This window comes from Oncorhynchus tshawytscha, linkage group LG23 (assembly GCF_018296145.1).
Source record: "Oncorhynchus tshawytscha isolate Ot180627B linkage group LG23, Otsh_v2.0, whole genome shotgun sequence".
NCBI lineage: Eukaryota > Metazoa > Chordata > Actinopteri > Salmoniformes > Salmonidae > Oncorhynchus > Oncorhynchus tshawytscha.
Genome location: NC_056451.1, coordinates 2692438 through 2708937, shown reverse-complemented (window position 1 = coordinate 2708937; position 16500 = coordinate 2692438). Strand labels below are relative to the sequence as shown.

Genomic DNA, 16500 nt, shown 5'->3' with positions numbered 1-16500 from the left:
GGCTACAGGGTCTGACTAACCTCAAGGAGTCTAATCCCCCAGACAAGAGGATCACCTACCCTTACTCTCTACCCCCCTCCCTCTCATTCTTTCTGACTCTCTCATCCGTGCCATCCCCTCCACTCACAGTTTCTCCTGCTCTCCCCCTCTCAATCTCACCACCCCTCTCTCTCTCTGTCTCTCTCTGCGCCAGTGAGGTGCGGTGCAGGCGGTGGCTGGGTTGGCACGGGCTATTATCAAAACCAGATTTACTCACAAATATAACTTGATGAAGTTCACCATACAACAGATAGCTCCAACAACCAGAGTGACATAGGCTATTAACCAAAATTGACAAACAATTTTCACCAAATGTAAATACCAATGTAGCCAAGACACACTCTGATTGCGGCATATTTGACATTATCTGACAAAATGACACACTGCTCAGCCATAGACTGATGTGGCATCCACAGTTACAACTGATATGTGGCACTAAAATATCAATAATATGGACATATTTCATCCAAATAGTTTGCAACGCAAACTCCATAGCCTTTCACAATGGATTTACAATTATTCCTATAACACTGCGCACAGCACGCGCATACACACACACACACACACACATTTGGTTTGTTCTCGTGTTCATACAACAGTAGCCTAACCTGCAAATTGCAAAAGAAAATGCATTTAGGCCTGTAGATGAAATCCATTTGTCTGTCCTTCAAGGTGAATCTCTCAGTCACAACGTTTTAGAAGTCACAGCAGAACACCATGTCCACAGTCGTGTGGGAGGCGCATCGCCAACGGCCTCCATTGGTTCCATTTTCACACGGACACAAAAAGTCACACGGACACAAACATTAGCTGGAAGAACAGTTATCCCCCCACACAGAACACAGGTAGGCTCGTCCATCAATTAGGGCATCCACCCGGTCACAGAGCAGAATCCCCCGCACTGGTGCGCCCCCATATAGAATTGTTGTAGTTAGTCGCATCCATCTTGTAAAAACCAAGGCCCAGTCACGCTTTGAGTGGTGGGAGAAGCCCCATCCCCATTATGTCCAAAAAGCAGGTCCAGGTAACATCTATTAATTGGTAATGATGTTTCAGACAAGTGGACAGTCCAATACTCAGTTTGCCTGCCCGACAGCTAGCAGTGAGGGAGATGGTGATTGCATGTCATGAATAAAGTCACGTCTTATAGAGCTCCTATATACTGCTTCTGTCTGGTCTTAACCCATTATAGTTGACGTTCCATTCTTCGAACCCTACAATGGTTGTTTTTGACAGCTACGTTCAGTTCAAGGGATGCGAACACCAAATAATGTAGACACGCCCAAATGTGCACAGCTTAGGGCGGCAGGTAGCCTAGTGATTAGAGCTTTTGGCCAGTAATCAAAAGGTCATTGGTTTGAATACCCAAGCCAACAAGTTGAAAAATCTGCCAATGTCCCCTTGAGCAAGTCACATAACCCTAATTTTCTCCATGGGTGTTCACCCTGTAAAACAACACATTTCACTGCACCTATCTGGTCTTTGTGACAATAAAATGTATTATATTACCCCAGGTTTTCACACACAATGTTTACAGACACAATGTTTAGGCAATACGCATGAGCAAAATATGAAATCATCAATGCAATGAATGAAGCTCGGCAAAGCAGCGACGCCTATGATGGCCTTGTCCATTAACAGTGACTGGAGTCCGGAATGGCCATCTGCATCAACGATTTGAATTGATGAAAAGGAAGGAATGAACACCCTAGTGCAGTTTTAGCAACAAACAAAAAAACATTTCATAAAAACCACCAGAATCATTGAGAAATGACATCAGATAACAAAATTTTATATAATTTTTTATATCATAAAAAAATTCTGGTTTTTCGTAACATTTTTTTTTGTATTAGATTATCACAGGGTAAGTACTACCTACCCTGACTGCATGTCACTACTCTGCACTGCTCTCCCTCTCAGTCTCTCTGACTCCCTCTCCTTCAGTGTCTCCAACTCTCCCTCTCAGTCTCTCTGACTCCCTCTCCTTCAGTGTCTCCAACTCTTCCCTCTCAGTCTCTCTGACTCCCTCTCCTTCAGTGTCTCCAACTCTTCCCTCTCAGTCTCTCTGACTCCCTCTCCTTCAGTGTCTCCAACTCTCCCTCTTCCCTGTCATTCTCTCTGAATCTCTCTCCCCCTGCCATTCCGCCCTCTCACAGATTCTCCTGCTCTCCCTGTTTCACTTCACTGTCTCCTCTCAGTTGCTCTGACTCTCTTTATTCCCCCTCTGTCTCTCCACTCGTCTTCCCTTTGATACTCCTGCTCCTCTGACCCCTCTCTCTTTGTGTCTCTCTCTTTCTGTTTTTCTATCATCTATAATAAAAGATAACACACTATACTCAACACACTAGACTAGAGGCATGTATGAAATGAGAGGTGTACTGGCACTGAGTGGAGTGCCTGTTCTCAGAAAAGCACACAGTAACACAATTAAGGCTGTACGCTCTCCTGTTACCTTTTGTCATTGATCGTCGACACACCTCCCTCAACAAAAGCCTGGGTGCCTGCCTGACTGTTATACTTTTCATCAATTCATATCTTTCAGCTGGGAGGATTCACTCTGTCCTCATCCTGTGTGTTATTTTGGAAAAACTCTGTGTCACTCAGACTGCATTGTCATGGTCTATTCTCAATGGGATGATGGAGACGACATGGCATATTGGTTATGTCAATGACAGTAATGGCACTGTTGAGGAGGTTTACTGTTATAGCCAGCATGTTTCCATCATTAGGATGTTTATAGTGGCATGGCACTTTTGAAATACAGAGCCGCGTTAAGTTCCTAAATCACCTGATTCAAATGTAGAAGGCCAATGGTTAAATAGAATAAGGTGAATGGTTAAACAGAATTGAGCAGAACAGAATAGACAGTTTGTGGTGGTCTGGACTGGGGGGAATTGTTACTGTACTTGGTTATACAGTTTTTCTCAATTGCTTAGACACAAAACCAAAACCTTCACACACAATTTTAAAAACTCACACCCAACAGTACAAACATCTAACTTCTGGGTCCCAATTCAAACTTTGCCCTCAGACAACTCGCACTCAAGCTGTCAAAAACACAGACTACATGACTGTTTGCTACACACGAGGGATTCATTCAAAACGCTGCTAGCAAAATGTTTAGAATGGGTTTTCAGAGAAATAATTTGGAACTTTTTAAAAGCACTGACTATCCAGATAACCATTTCAGGAACACCCTGGTGAGAGAAATTCAAAACTACTGTAATAAATACCTCTTGCATTAGCGGATAAGGGAATACTACTGTATATGCTGTTTAGGTCAAAAACGTGACCTTTGAAATGTCACACTGACAAAACATGTAAGGAAGAGTCTATGCACAAAAAAATACCCAATTTGAAAGCTTCATTTCAAAATGCAGCAATTGTACAGGTTACTCAGCATCAGCATCAGCGTTCTCATCATCTCAGGTCTGGGTCAGGCCGTAATATCTTATATCAACGTCACACATTATGTTTGCTATTGCCAGGCAGCATGGGAAAAATGCCCTCTTGTGCCTTAGAAAACCCTGAATAGACTCCACATACACATCACCACAGACGTCCACCATTGCCTCCAGGAGGTTTTGCTGTGCGTAGGGATCACGGTCATACACTGTCCACCGCCATGCTGATAAAAATTCCTCAATCGGATTCAGAATTCGCGAATATGCTGGCAAAAAAAGAATGGTGAACCTGGGGTAATCAATGAACTAGGCATGAACCAGAGCAGCCCGGTAGAAACTCACGCTATCGCAAATGACAACATATTGGGCTTGCTCTGGTTGCCCTGGCTCCCCTTCCTGTTGAAGAATGTTACTGTGCAGCTGATCTAGAAATTGAAGTAGTTGTGCCGTGTTGTATGGACCCACTTTGACATGGTGGTGGAGAACGCCACAATTGCTGATGGCTGCACATAGGGTAACGTTGCTTCCTCTCTGGCCAGGAACTTGTATGAATGCATGGTGACCAATGATGTTGCGCCCCCTTTTGTGCCTTTTTGTTAGGTTGAACCCTGCCTCGTCGATGAAGATGTATTTCTGTGGGTCAGCCATGGCATCCAGCTCAAAGATTCTCTACAGAAGTTTTTTAAAAACACACATTTTACTGTACTACAAGTACAGTACTGTAGTGTACTACTGTACTGGAATGAAAGATTGTGTACTGCAGTTACTGTAACACATTACTATACTGCACTGTATTGATATGCTGGAGAGATGGGCCATACTCTACATACTGTAAAAAGTCTGTACAGTATAAGACGTATAAGAAATCGTTGCTCCTTAACTCTGTTTGAATTCCTTTCAAAAGGCACACGGTACAGCTGCTTTGTCCTGATGTGGTTCTTCTGAACGATCCGGTCAACGGTGGAAATGCTGATGCTGTCAATTCCTTGGAAGACTACCTGGTTTTCAACTATTTCCCTCAAACGGATGGCATTATTGGCAATTATCATATACACCAGGGCAGTCTCCTGCTCAGCTGTGAGAAGTCTCCGTCTTCCTCCAATAGATGTCCGCCTCTCAGTTCTGCAAAAATGAAATTGACCACTACTGACCTATGGTCATCCATCACTGTTGTAAAAACTACACTGAGAACAAAATGGAGATTCAGTCTATATGCACCACAACATTACATGTATCACAGTAACAACAAGGCATATTACCCGTTTTTCCTTCTGAAAGTACAGACAATGGATGCAACCGTGTAACGGCTTAGGTTGGGTTGCACTAGCTGTCCAGCTTCTCTCATAGTCCTCCCATGTATGAGCACGATGGACTAGGGTGGCACAGATTTAATCTGAGATTACTTCTCTTTGTTGTTGTTGTCCTCGTCCTCTCTATTGTCTAGCAACTTCAGCATTGGTTAGGATCCATTGTTCCAAAGCACATGGACATGCCTCTAGGCCCTATTTATTGATCCTGCAATTCTGATTGGTGTGTTGACAATTTTGAGGCTTAAAACCTCTTGCGATGAGCAATCCCGTATCCGGGAGCGTAATCATAGCCTCAAACGAATTAGCATAACGCAGCGGACATAAATACCCCTAGTAACTTTTCCTATTCATGAAAATCGCTAATGAAATGAAATAAATATATTCAAACACTAGCTTCGCCTTTTGTTAACAACACTGTCATCTCAGATTTTCAAAATATGCGTTACAGCCAACGCTAGACAAGCATTTGTGTAAGTTTATCATGGCATAATGCTATGCTAGGCTCTGCTGGCAGCAGGCAACATTTTCACAAAAATAAGAAAAGCAACCAAATTAAATAATTTACCTTTGAAGAACTTCGGATGCTTTCACTCAGGAGACTCCCAGTTAGATAGCAAATGTTCCTTTTTTCCAAAAATATTATTTTTGTAGGCGAAATAGCTCCTGTTTGTTCATCATGCTTGGCTGAGAAATCAAATGCTACCACTACAACACCAAACTTTTTTTCAAAATTAACTCCATAATATCGACAGAAACACGGCAAACGTTGTTTAGGATCCATCCTCAAGGTATTTTTAACAAATATATTCAATAATATATCCGTCGAGGCAATTGGTTTCTCATAAGAAGCGATTGGAAAAATGGCTACCTCAGTATTTTACGCAAGATTTTCTGCGGGAGACACCATGTGACCACTTGCTATATATGGTCCCTTACGGCTATTCTTCAATGGAAATGAATAAAAAGACGTCACAATGCTGTAGACAACTTGGGGAATACGTGGAAAATGTAAGCTCATTCGTAGCTCATTCACAGCCATATAAGGAGTCATTGGTCATGAGGCGGTTTTAAAAAATGCGGCACTTCCTGGTTGGATTTTTATCTGGGTTTCGCCTGTAACATCAGTTCTGTGGCACTCACAGACAATATCTTTGCAGTTTTGGAAACGTCAGTGTTTTCTTTCCAAAGCTGTCAATTATATGCATAGTCGATCATCTTTTCGTGACAAAATATCTTGTTTAAAACGGGAACGTTTTTCATCCAAAAATGTTAATAGCGCCCCCTAATGCATAACTGTTTGCACCTGGAGAAATGTGTCCTCTGAGTTTAGGTTGTGATGACTTGAGTTAATTATATTGAGAGCATTTGTTTGCTGAACGAATATATAGTGCAATGAATTATTTATTTGGCCACTTTTGTGTAATGTTTTGCAGAAAGATATTTTAATATTGAAATGTGTGGAAACAGGTGAATAGTGTTATGGGAAATGTGTGTGTTTTTGGGAATGACGTAAGGGTATGGGTTTTTGTGCTACAGGAACCAGTTTTTGTGTTTTAGCAATCGAGAAAAAATGTAATTTGAAAAATGAATGTCAAATGATGAGATGACTTGTGAGTATAGATAGACTATATGAATATGTTAGAGAATGACGTTGTATATTTCCCACATCAGAGAAATTGCCATAGACTCTAAAAACAGGAGTAGATCATGGCCTGAATATCAAGCGTCTAAGAGTAGGAGTGCTGATTTAGGATTAGTTTTGCCTTTAAAATGACAGCGAATTAAGATAACTAGAACATAACTCCTATTCTGAAATGCTTGATACATTTGACCACATAGCTGTCCCCATAGACAATAAAAACAGTAGTCTGTGACCCTTCGGTGACTCTGACATCTCTCTATCTGCACGGCTGTATTCACCATAGCTGATTAATGCTCGCTAAATGTTTTATAACTCACCAACCTGGAATTTGTTCACAAGCACCTCTCAATGTGAGGAATCATGGCCGTGTCGTCCGTTTCACACTTTTCCAAGAGAGGAAATGGTTGCCTTATTGAAATGACTAGACCACGTCGTAAAGGACAACATTGGCTCCCATCTCTGCATGGTGGGTCGGCCACGCCGAGTATTGATCCAACATTTCTTGGCTTATTCAATAAAAACCTTCATCTGGAAAAATGAGAGAGCAAGCCGGAGAGGGTGAGCAAAGAGGGCGAGAGAGAGAGAAAATCCCATGAAGTAGCCGGCCACTTTCCTATTCCCAGGTGGAAAAGCCATTAACGAATTCAGAGGAGCTCTGCATCAGGGAATTTAAGAATAGAAGATAGATCAGTTTTTCAGTCCTCCAACAACCTCCCCCTTTCCCTCCCACAACATGTAATCAATTAACTGAAAAATGATATGAACCTCTTAACTATTGCCAATGTTTTCACTACTGCTGTCTTTTGGAGTCGCACGGCGGTGGACCTTGGATCTCCCCCAAGCATACGGTCTGCTATATATCATATTTTGTTTCGTCTATTCTCATCCCTTTCAACCAGAGACAGGCCATTAAGTACACAGAAAATTGGCCAGTGTTAATTAAGTAGTGTTGATTTTTCAATGTAACATTTCTAGTGTTGATTCAGAAATGACATGACCTCTGTAAATAGTTAAATTAACACTCAGTGGTGAAAAAGAACCCCAGTGTTGGTGTAATAACCAGAGATGAACAACAACAAAAAACACAGCCGGTGCTGTTATATTTCCCACCATGCTCTGTCGCAGTTTTTTAAATTTTTTATTATTGTTTGTTTCTATGTTTTTGCATGTACATTGACTGATAAATGAATTATTCTTATGCTACTTAAATATAAATATCACACATTTTTCTAAACTCATCCAATCTGTTACTTGGACGTATTGCCCCCGTAACTGTAATGTTGTTCTAGTTTAGATTCTTTAGGTCGTCTCAGATCTCAGTCTTCCCAACCCTGGCAGTCATTCTGAATAAAGCTTGCGGGTAAATACAAATGACAAATGTTGAATATCCCCACTCAGGCTGGATTCCAATTGGAATTACATATCACTTTGCAAGCCAGCATAGTGTGACTTGCAGGGCCAATGTGACCTGTAAAACATATGTTTCAGGCCAGTGTATAAGGGTAAAACTAGGCCCTCAAAAGAAGGCCTTATGAAGTGTGTATTGTCTTAAAGTAATTTTAATTATAACATATTCACTTATCTCACTTGGTGAAGGCCACAAGGCTGAAAATGAATTAATGCAACAACCATGTCTCTGTCGCTACAAAATACAGTCATGGGTGGAAACTCTACAAACTCTCGAAAGGCAAGGCACACTGGGAAATATGCAAATAAGGCTTTACACTAAGGAAAGTGTTAATTTAACAGTGGAAGTGTGGACCTGAAACAGTGTTACACTTAACTAGGCAAGTCTGAGCATGTTAAATAAAGGTTACAAAAACATTTTAATTAAAAAATAAACATGCTCAGTGTTGATTCAACACTGGAGAATTTGCTGTGTAGGCATCTCTAATGTTTTCTGGTGTTTGAAGCTGGCTGCACTGAGGAGATATTGATGAAGCTGAAGGCACATGTGATCAGATTGTCCAGATGTTCTCGTATCTCGTCTTCTGATGGGTTTGGAAAAGTGAAGTGTGTCTGCAAGCATAGAGCAGTCATCCATTTAAGTTTAAGTGAAAGGGATAATATCCTTATCATGGCTCCTAAATATAGCTTACTTCCTTACTCATCTTTCTCTCTCCCACGTTCTTTCTTTGTGAGACAATGAGACATGTGACTCATATGACCCATACTAGAGCTACGTTGCTTTAGAGCTCCATTTCAATCCATGGAACTGGTCCATTCACTGCTACCCTGCCCTTGCCTGATCAGTCAGTCAACATTTACAGTGGTGTGGATGGGTAATTCCGAAAGAGAATTTGATGAGCAGGCAAAGATATTCACAACACAAAAGCGTTAAAGTCTCTTTTTGGGTGGACGCAAATCCCTCACACTCACCACCAGCTATTTCTGGCAGCGGTGGAGCAGTTCTCTGGCCGGTGCCCTTTGGGTCTGGTCTGCCAGGATCTGGCCAGGATTGTCCTCTGTAAGCAGGGAACCCAGTCTTCTAAACGCTGCTGAATCACCAGTATCCGTTAAAAGAGATGCCCTCTCATGAAAAAGAAGCCTGAAGTCAGTTGCCTTGACCATTGAGGCCAAGTCTGGACATTGAGCGTTGATGGTGGTTTGGGGATATAGCCTAACGCTAGACAGGAACAATCAGAGCAGACAGTTGAGTGTCATCGTCAACACAATTCAGTCATAGATTCTTCTACAAACATCGTTACAAACAAGAAACTGAGATGAAAATATGGGTTTCAGGTTTTTTTTTTAATGATGAAAACATTCTTTACCTTCGAAACAGACACATTTACAAGATCTGCAAAAAAAATGTAAGCTGAGAAATGATATTTTGCAACCTGATTACAGATTCCAAAGCGCTGCAACATGGTAGTGTCTGATACAGTTATAAAAATAACAATCATAAAAAAATACATAAGGCAGGCTTTTTCTTTTTTTGTAGGTTTGATTGAAAAAGACTGCATGAATAGGAGGTGAAAAGTTGAAACAATGCATACAAGACAATGCAGTAACTCATAGTAGCCTGTGTGTTGCTTGCTAACTACATGGTAGACTGGTGTTGGCTGAGCTGTTCTGAGCCAATTTCACAGAGTGAGAAGAGATGAGCACACACACCACCTGCACGATCCAGACAATATCATCCAAATGTAGTCAAAAAGAAAAAAAAATGCTTGACCAGAACGTGTGAAATAGCCAAATAGAGATAAAGGAGTCTACAGAATGATTTGAGTAGAGTACATTTCTCTCTGTTCTCTTGACCACCCAGGTTACAGTCACACAGTGGTCACCTAAGCCGATTCACATCCCCTATGGAGTGCATCCGCCCTGTAGAACTCCATTAGTCCATTCACTTTCTCCCTCTGGGAGCTGCATTACAGCTTACACATTATGGGAGTGAGGGGAGAGGAGAGCAGACAAGAGCAGGATCTCATCAGTGGTGACAAAGACAGTAGTTTCCTTAAGATGTCCTAAAGAGTTGTGACATGACCCATTTGTACACTAGTGGGAAGCCAGGAATCCCACCCACAGTGAAAACACTGTTCGTTCTTCTCTAAAGATACACACTTTAGATTTGTATAGTGCACACCGACGTTGCTATTTTTAATAACACTGTCTCTCACCCCAAGACCCACAATACTGGTGATGAATCATCAATCATTTTCATCTTTATGTCAAAAAATCAATTCCTATCAGTTCCTATCAACATGTTTCAGATGTTATGTTTAGAAATGGCATTAGAGAAACTGAATTAGCATGAGACAGTATTTCCCCATGGGCTTGGAACTTACGGCATAGCAGCTAGATCATGTAGCCACCGCCTAACCTAGCCTCAATTAACAGGTCATTTACAGTAATACATTGGCAGTGCACCAACCCAGGGAATGTAATCAAAGCTCATAAGGCATGCGTGGATATCTGTTTAGTCCCACAGAGAAGAGGCCCTGACACACAGAGGTAATGATAATAACAGGCTACCTCCCTAAAGTTGTGTTGTGTGTACCAGGACCCCCCTCTCTCTCCTGCCTATTCACTCTGCTTAGGTCCTCTTAAAGATGGGAGAGAGAGAGAGAGAGAGAGAGAGAGAGAGAGAGAGAGAGGTATTACCACTGTGCATGTCTGTCTTGGGTGAAAGCAAGACAAACCCCTTCACCATCTGCACCTATCTCCCCAGCCCAGCTCCCTGCCTCTCACGCTTTCCTCTGTCCTTCACTTGCACTCCTTCACAAGTCCCCCCTTACAGCTCAATATCTGTCCTTCAATATAAAAACAACACATCCTCAACCTCGCGCTCCATCGACAAAAGGCAGAACACTCATTCAACATTGGGCAAGCGGCAGATAAACATTTGGCACAACATTGTCTGGTAGGTATGCAGCCGACCCAAAGCGAGTGCACACACGACATACACAGCCCAGCTTAGTTCAACCTCTTCGGCAGCTGTGTAATTCCCTGCTAGGGTGTCTCAGCAAGTATCATCCTAGAAGGCAGCACAGGAACACACACACACCGACTCGCTCTCTGCCTTTTCGATCCGTTCTGCATCTTTTACCTCCTGTGTTTATTTTTTCAACCTATTTCTTTCCGACAAAGGTTTTGTCAATCCCTCAGCCTGCTGTGAACGTGCTACAAAAGGCGAGTTAAAAGATAAGCACCCCTATACAAAATACAGTAAAGTTTAAACCGTGTGAAACTGAATATACAGTAATCCATATGAAACTGAAACAGTCAACATGAACAACGACAAAACAATATTAAACCATCTCTGTACATGCACTATGGCACAAACTAATATTCCTGTGGAGTTTGTTTGTCTGAAAATGACTACGGGGGAGCAACGGAAAATAGTGCTCTAGCCTCTGTGGCTTCAACACACCTATGAGGAGGTTCTGCTATTGTTAATTGGAGCTGGAATATTTCAAATATCCGCAAACGTTAACGCGAGGTCATGCATCAATCTGTCAAACTACTTTTGTACAAAGTACAGCAAAAGCCCCCTCTCTCCCCCATCGACTAATACTCTATGACTGCAAGGGGATATGTTGTTTTCTTCCAAAAGATATGACATCAACACGGACTGTACCAGGATTTCACGGTTACATTCACAAGCCACTGGGGTGCTATTGTCTTGTGTGCCTGACGAAAATCAAACTGGATTTATTCACAAAATGATATGGCCTGCTGCTCATTATTCCTCTACCTATACTACTGATAGGCATTAGGCACTTAAAACACGTGTTCACATATACAAATATAGATAGCATTATATGTTGTTTTTCTTCCCCACCAAACTTGGGTAGGTATTGAAAACAATAAATGAAAAAATCTTTGGTTTGTAAACACATCATGTTCATATCAATCATTACTAGTTAAGGTGTAGTTTTTGTCACTCAAAGCTTGTGACGATGTCACACCAGAAATGGAGTTTTATGGTGCTCTAGTAACCCCTGTGTTGCTGGGGCATTGCCCAGCACGCGTCAGGGTGCAAGCCACACCCCCCAGAGAGCAAAGGGACCTGCATCCTCCTCACAGCCATGGAGGCAGCTGGACACCACAGGTCACAGATGCAGCCACACATTATTGTCCGTCTATCGCTCAATTTAACGGCCTTTTCAGTTTGCAACAGAGTCAGTCAATCCAGGTGAGTGTCAATGAAAGTATTGCTGCTGCTTTCATTCTTGCCCATCATTGTTTGCGTTGTATTGGGCAAAACCCCATCCCATACTTCCCAAGCTTGGGTTAGGTGTCGGACAGGGTGGCATTTTCACAGTAAACTGTCCTGCCATTGGTTTAAGATGGACCTCACAGGAGCTGAGACCTGAACTGTTATTTTCTCCCCCCCCCCCACCGTCACTCTCTAACAGAAATTGACTCAATTAAATTCAATACAGTTTGGCGAGTCATGGGGATGCCTTTTTTCTCTCATTCATTTATCTGAAAAACACTTTACAGTGAGTCTCCCTCCCCCTCTCTCACTCCTTCCTTCCTTCCTTTCCCTGTGCTGTCTCAGTTGCAGGGTAGCCAGGAGGAGTAGGCATGCTGCTGGCAGTGGAACATGGGCTGTACCTGGGCTATGTAGTAGTTACTGAAGTTACCGTCTGCCACGTAGGCGGCAGGCTGGTAGTAGCAGGTGACGTTAGCCACATTTGGGATGACGTTCTGCTCGGCCAGCACGCGCACCGCCAGCATGGCGATCAGCCCCAGGGTCTGCCGCCTCTCATGTCCCATCAGGCACACCGTACTCTCGTTGACCACCCCATGCAGGGTCATCAAGTAGTCGTACTTGCGGTCCTCCAGGCCCACAAAGTGGTTTTGCAGGTAGGACTCCAGCTTGCGCTGCTGCTCGCTGATATCTGAGAAGTCGATGAAGAAGCGCGAGCACATGTAACGCTGCAGGGACTTCATCTCCGTCTCGGAGTCGGCTTGGAAGCCCCTTACCAGCAGGTGACAGTATTTGAGCAGACCGCCGCCCCGAATCTCCTCTGGGTTGCGCGTGCAGATCACCTTCTGGCGTAGGTGGTCGAGGGCAGCATCAAAGTCCCCAAACACACTCTCGCCCACGATGGTGGGATGGAAGGTCTCGGCCATGGGGTTCTCAGAGCAGTCATAGAACAGCAGCAAGGAGTCCAGCTTGATCTGGAAGGAGTCCACGCTGAATTCAAACTGCCGCCTCAGAGAGTCGACAAACTTGAGCTCCACGTTCTTTCCTCTGTTGTTGGAGAGGGAGATGAGGCTCCAGCGGTCTGAATCATTGCACACCTTCACCATCTTCTGCACATAGGCTTCCTGTCCGACAGAAACACACAGGGGAAATTCATATTTAGCTCCAGTTGCCAGTGGATAGAAATACTGTATGTATACTTTATAAAAGGCCCTTTGTCAGTTAAAATGAATAACTGTGAGTGGATTTTTAAAATACTGTATACATACTGTATAAATGCTTTTGCGCCACTATGATCTTAAACAAATAACTGTCATGGATATAAATACTGTAGCCTACTCCTGATCTAAATCCAATTCAACCGATACAAGCACTAAATCAGGAACAGTTCATCTTCTATAGCGCCACATAAAGATGTATAAATGTAATTACATTGGCACATATTTTCTTTGCATGTTTCTGTAGCCTAGGGGCAAACATTGGCTGCCCTATCTATGGAACGTATGTGGCCGAGGAAACAGGATGTGCTTTAAATGGGCTTACTGCAATCCTCTTAACTGGATAAAATCAACATTATACTATCAGTAAACTTGTCTTATTGCACTTTTAAATAACATGCACAATGATGTGCAATAGGGCAAAGGTGAGTAAAAGCCCAATTAGCTATATTTATAAATGAAATGTATTTCTAAATAGCCATTTGATTTATTTCAATAACTGTTGACTGGAAAATGTAGCCTACCTTTAAAGTCAATGGTGATATTTTCTGCTTATTCACCCCGTCAGGTAAGAAGTCCAGGAGACAGTCCAAAACGATATCCTTCACAATCTGAAAATCACTTTCCCCTTTCATATCAGCGCAAAAGATTAGGTCAAGGTCCTTGTAGCCCAGTCCGCTATCCTCATGAAGAACGTGGCTTGCAGCAGACCCGTTTAACCGCACGTCCCGGACGTGGATATTCCTCTCCTCCATTCGACTACGCACCACCTTCACTATTTGTCGGGGTTTCATCTCCAAAGTGGGGAAGTTTCCACGGCCGTGGATGGGAATGGTCTCTGTCAGGATAGCATCAAGGCGCTGCACTTGTTCCCAGCCGAGAACGCTGATATTGCTGTTTTCAACCTCAGTTATAGGACTAGCACCAGTGCAACTATGTTCTTCAGACATTGTGGAGAAAATTAAACGGCAATTGACTATGAAGTTTCTTTAGAGACAGGTCCGTATCCAAATGTGGATTTTACGCGCAGTGACAGTAGGCTATAGAGGAGCAATGTCAACTTCAACCACATCGGTATCTTCAGTCAGAGTGCAGTACCTCTATATTATACTGTAACATAAATAAAATCAGGGCGAAATAGGCTACTCAGTGCGCAGTAAAGAAATGACCAGCTGCTAACTCCCGTTGACTCGCGTGTCTTTTGTCGTAAGATGAGGGAGGACAGTAAATAAGATCTTCTCTCAAAGATAGTCGTCACTTCTGCCTTTTCCTTTCTTTATAGACCGTGAAACGTTTCCTCGTCGGTTGTCACTCAGTGCATCCGAGCTGTGCGCATCACCGTCTTTGGAGCTTGTTGGTATACTAGGAGTTCTGAGTTCGGGCTGTGACTCCATCGCCAAAGGCACGCCTATGATTTTTTTTTATTTGCATGAATACGCACTTGGCAAGTTCTGCAGTGATCAGCCCTCTGTGGAATCCTGTCGATTGTGACGCGCAACTTCTAAATATTTGATTCCCTTTTCGCCTCCAATAAATTCTGAAAGCCTTCCAAGTAACTTGTCACGTGAAAAGTATGGTGGTTTAGTTTGGCTACTTTGGTTTCCAAAGTTAACCGTTACCTATCCATTGTGCTTGGCTTGTGGGCGTCGCTTCTCCCTGAAAGGCAGGTACAGTTTTAGGAATGTCACATGCTATGTACAACCCCAGTTATCAGGTATACAGAATTTAACCTAACTTCCGTTTCCCTTAAAAAACGGAAAGAGGGACATGACCGTTTTGTATATTCTCTAATGAAATGCAGGCACAGTTCATTGAAAGTATAATAACCTAATGTGCCCTCCTTTGAGATTAAGTCGTAATTTATAGGAGATGTAAGGCTTTCATTATAAAGAAATGTTATTTTGACTTGCAGGATTTTATTGACCATACAACAATTGTGGAGCAAAAGCCTACCTTTGAGTTGACATTGCCATACCGCCCTCTATGGGAAAGGGGAAAAAGTTAGATTACAATCCTAACCAAATCTATGAGTAATTTGAAAAATATCCAGCAACAACATATTGTCAGCAGTGGTGTAAAGTACTAAAGTAGAAATTATTTAAAGTACTACTTAAGTAGTTTTTTGGGGTATCTGTACTTTACAATTTATATTTTTGCCAACTTTTACTTCACTACATTCCAAAAGAAAATAATGTACTTTTTCCCTGACACCCAAAAGTACTAGTTACATTTTGACAGGACAATGGTCCAGTTCACACAATTATCAAGCGAACATCCCTTGTCATCCCTACTGCCTCTGATCAGGCGGACTCACTAAACACAAATGCTTTGTTTTTAAATTATATCTGAGTGTTGGAGTGTGTGCCTGGCTATCCTTAAAAACATTTTTTTTTAAACAATTTAAATCATTTCTACTTTTGATACTTAAGTAGTAGTATTTTACGGGGTGACTCACTCTTGAGTCATTTTCTATTAAGGTATCTTTACTTTTCCCCAAGTATGACAATTGAGTACTTTTTTGTGAGTCATAACATAGAATATGACACTTCCTACAGTTTGTCTATTTTAGAGAGTTCCAGTTTTCCTATATTGACATTTACTTGCTGTGTTGAGGAAATGTCATGTAAATATGCCACTTACAGCAAATGTTTTCTCCAAGGCAACTTTTAATACAGTGAGTGCATACATTTTTAGTATGTGATCCCTGCATGATTTGAACCCATGACCTTGGCGTTCCTAGAACCACACAGGACCAGCACATACCTAATTATGGTTTCCCTAATGCCATTTCCTAAACCAGGCCCCCAAACTCTCACCTCCAAAGAACACTCTCTTTCCTAACCTCCAACCCTAGGGTTGTTTCTATCAAACAGTACAAGTCGTGACCTGATTTAGTGCCTGGTTAAGCTGTATCTGATCCCAGCCCACATGACAAAATACTATAGTATACTATGGTATAAATACTATAGTATTCACTGTAGTGTTTTGTGGATTTTACTTTAGTATTTATTCGCTGTAGTGTTTTGCGTCCGCAAAAACACTACTGTGAATACTGTAGTATTTACTGAGTATTTACAGTTAAGTATAGTATCAATACTGTAGTAAAATAAAGCTGTAGTATATACTATAGTATTTAATGAAGTGTTTTTGTGGACTGTAGTATACTGTAGGATTTACTGTAGTGTTTTTGCAGATGTCACTGCAGTATTTACTATAGTGTTTTATT

General features: G+C 42.1%; 1 protein-coding gene across 1 annotated transcript; it reads right to left on the bottom strand.

Moving 5' to 3' along the window:
- Positions 1-9125: 9125 nt before the first annotated feature.
- Positions 9126-14990, bottom strand: LOC112223150 (terminal nucleotidyltransferase 5A). The gene is made up of 2 exons (XM_024386157.2): positions 13799-14990; positions 9126-13181 (listed from the first exon to the last, which is right to left on the bottom strand). Exons 1-2 carry the CDS (start codon positions 14222-14224, stop codon positions 12402-12404), a joined length of 1206 nt encoding a protein of 401 aa, XP_024241925.1. The 5' UTR covers positions 14225-14990; the 3' UTR covers positions 9126-12401.
- Positions 14991-16500: the final 1510 nt, after the last annotated feature.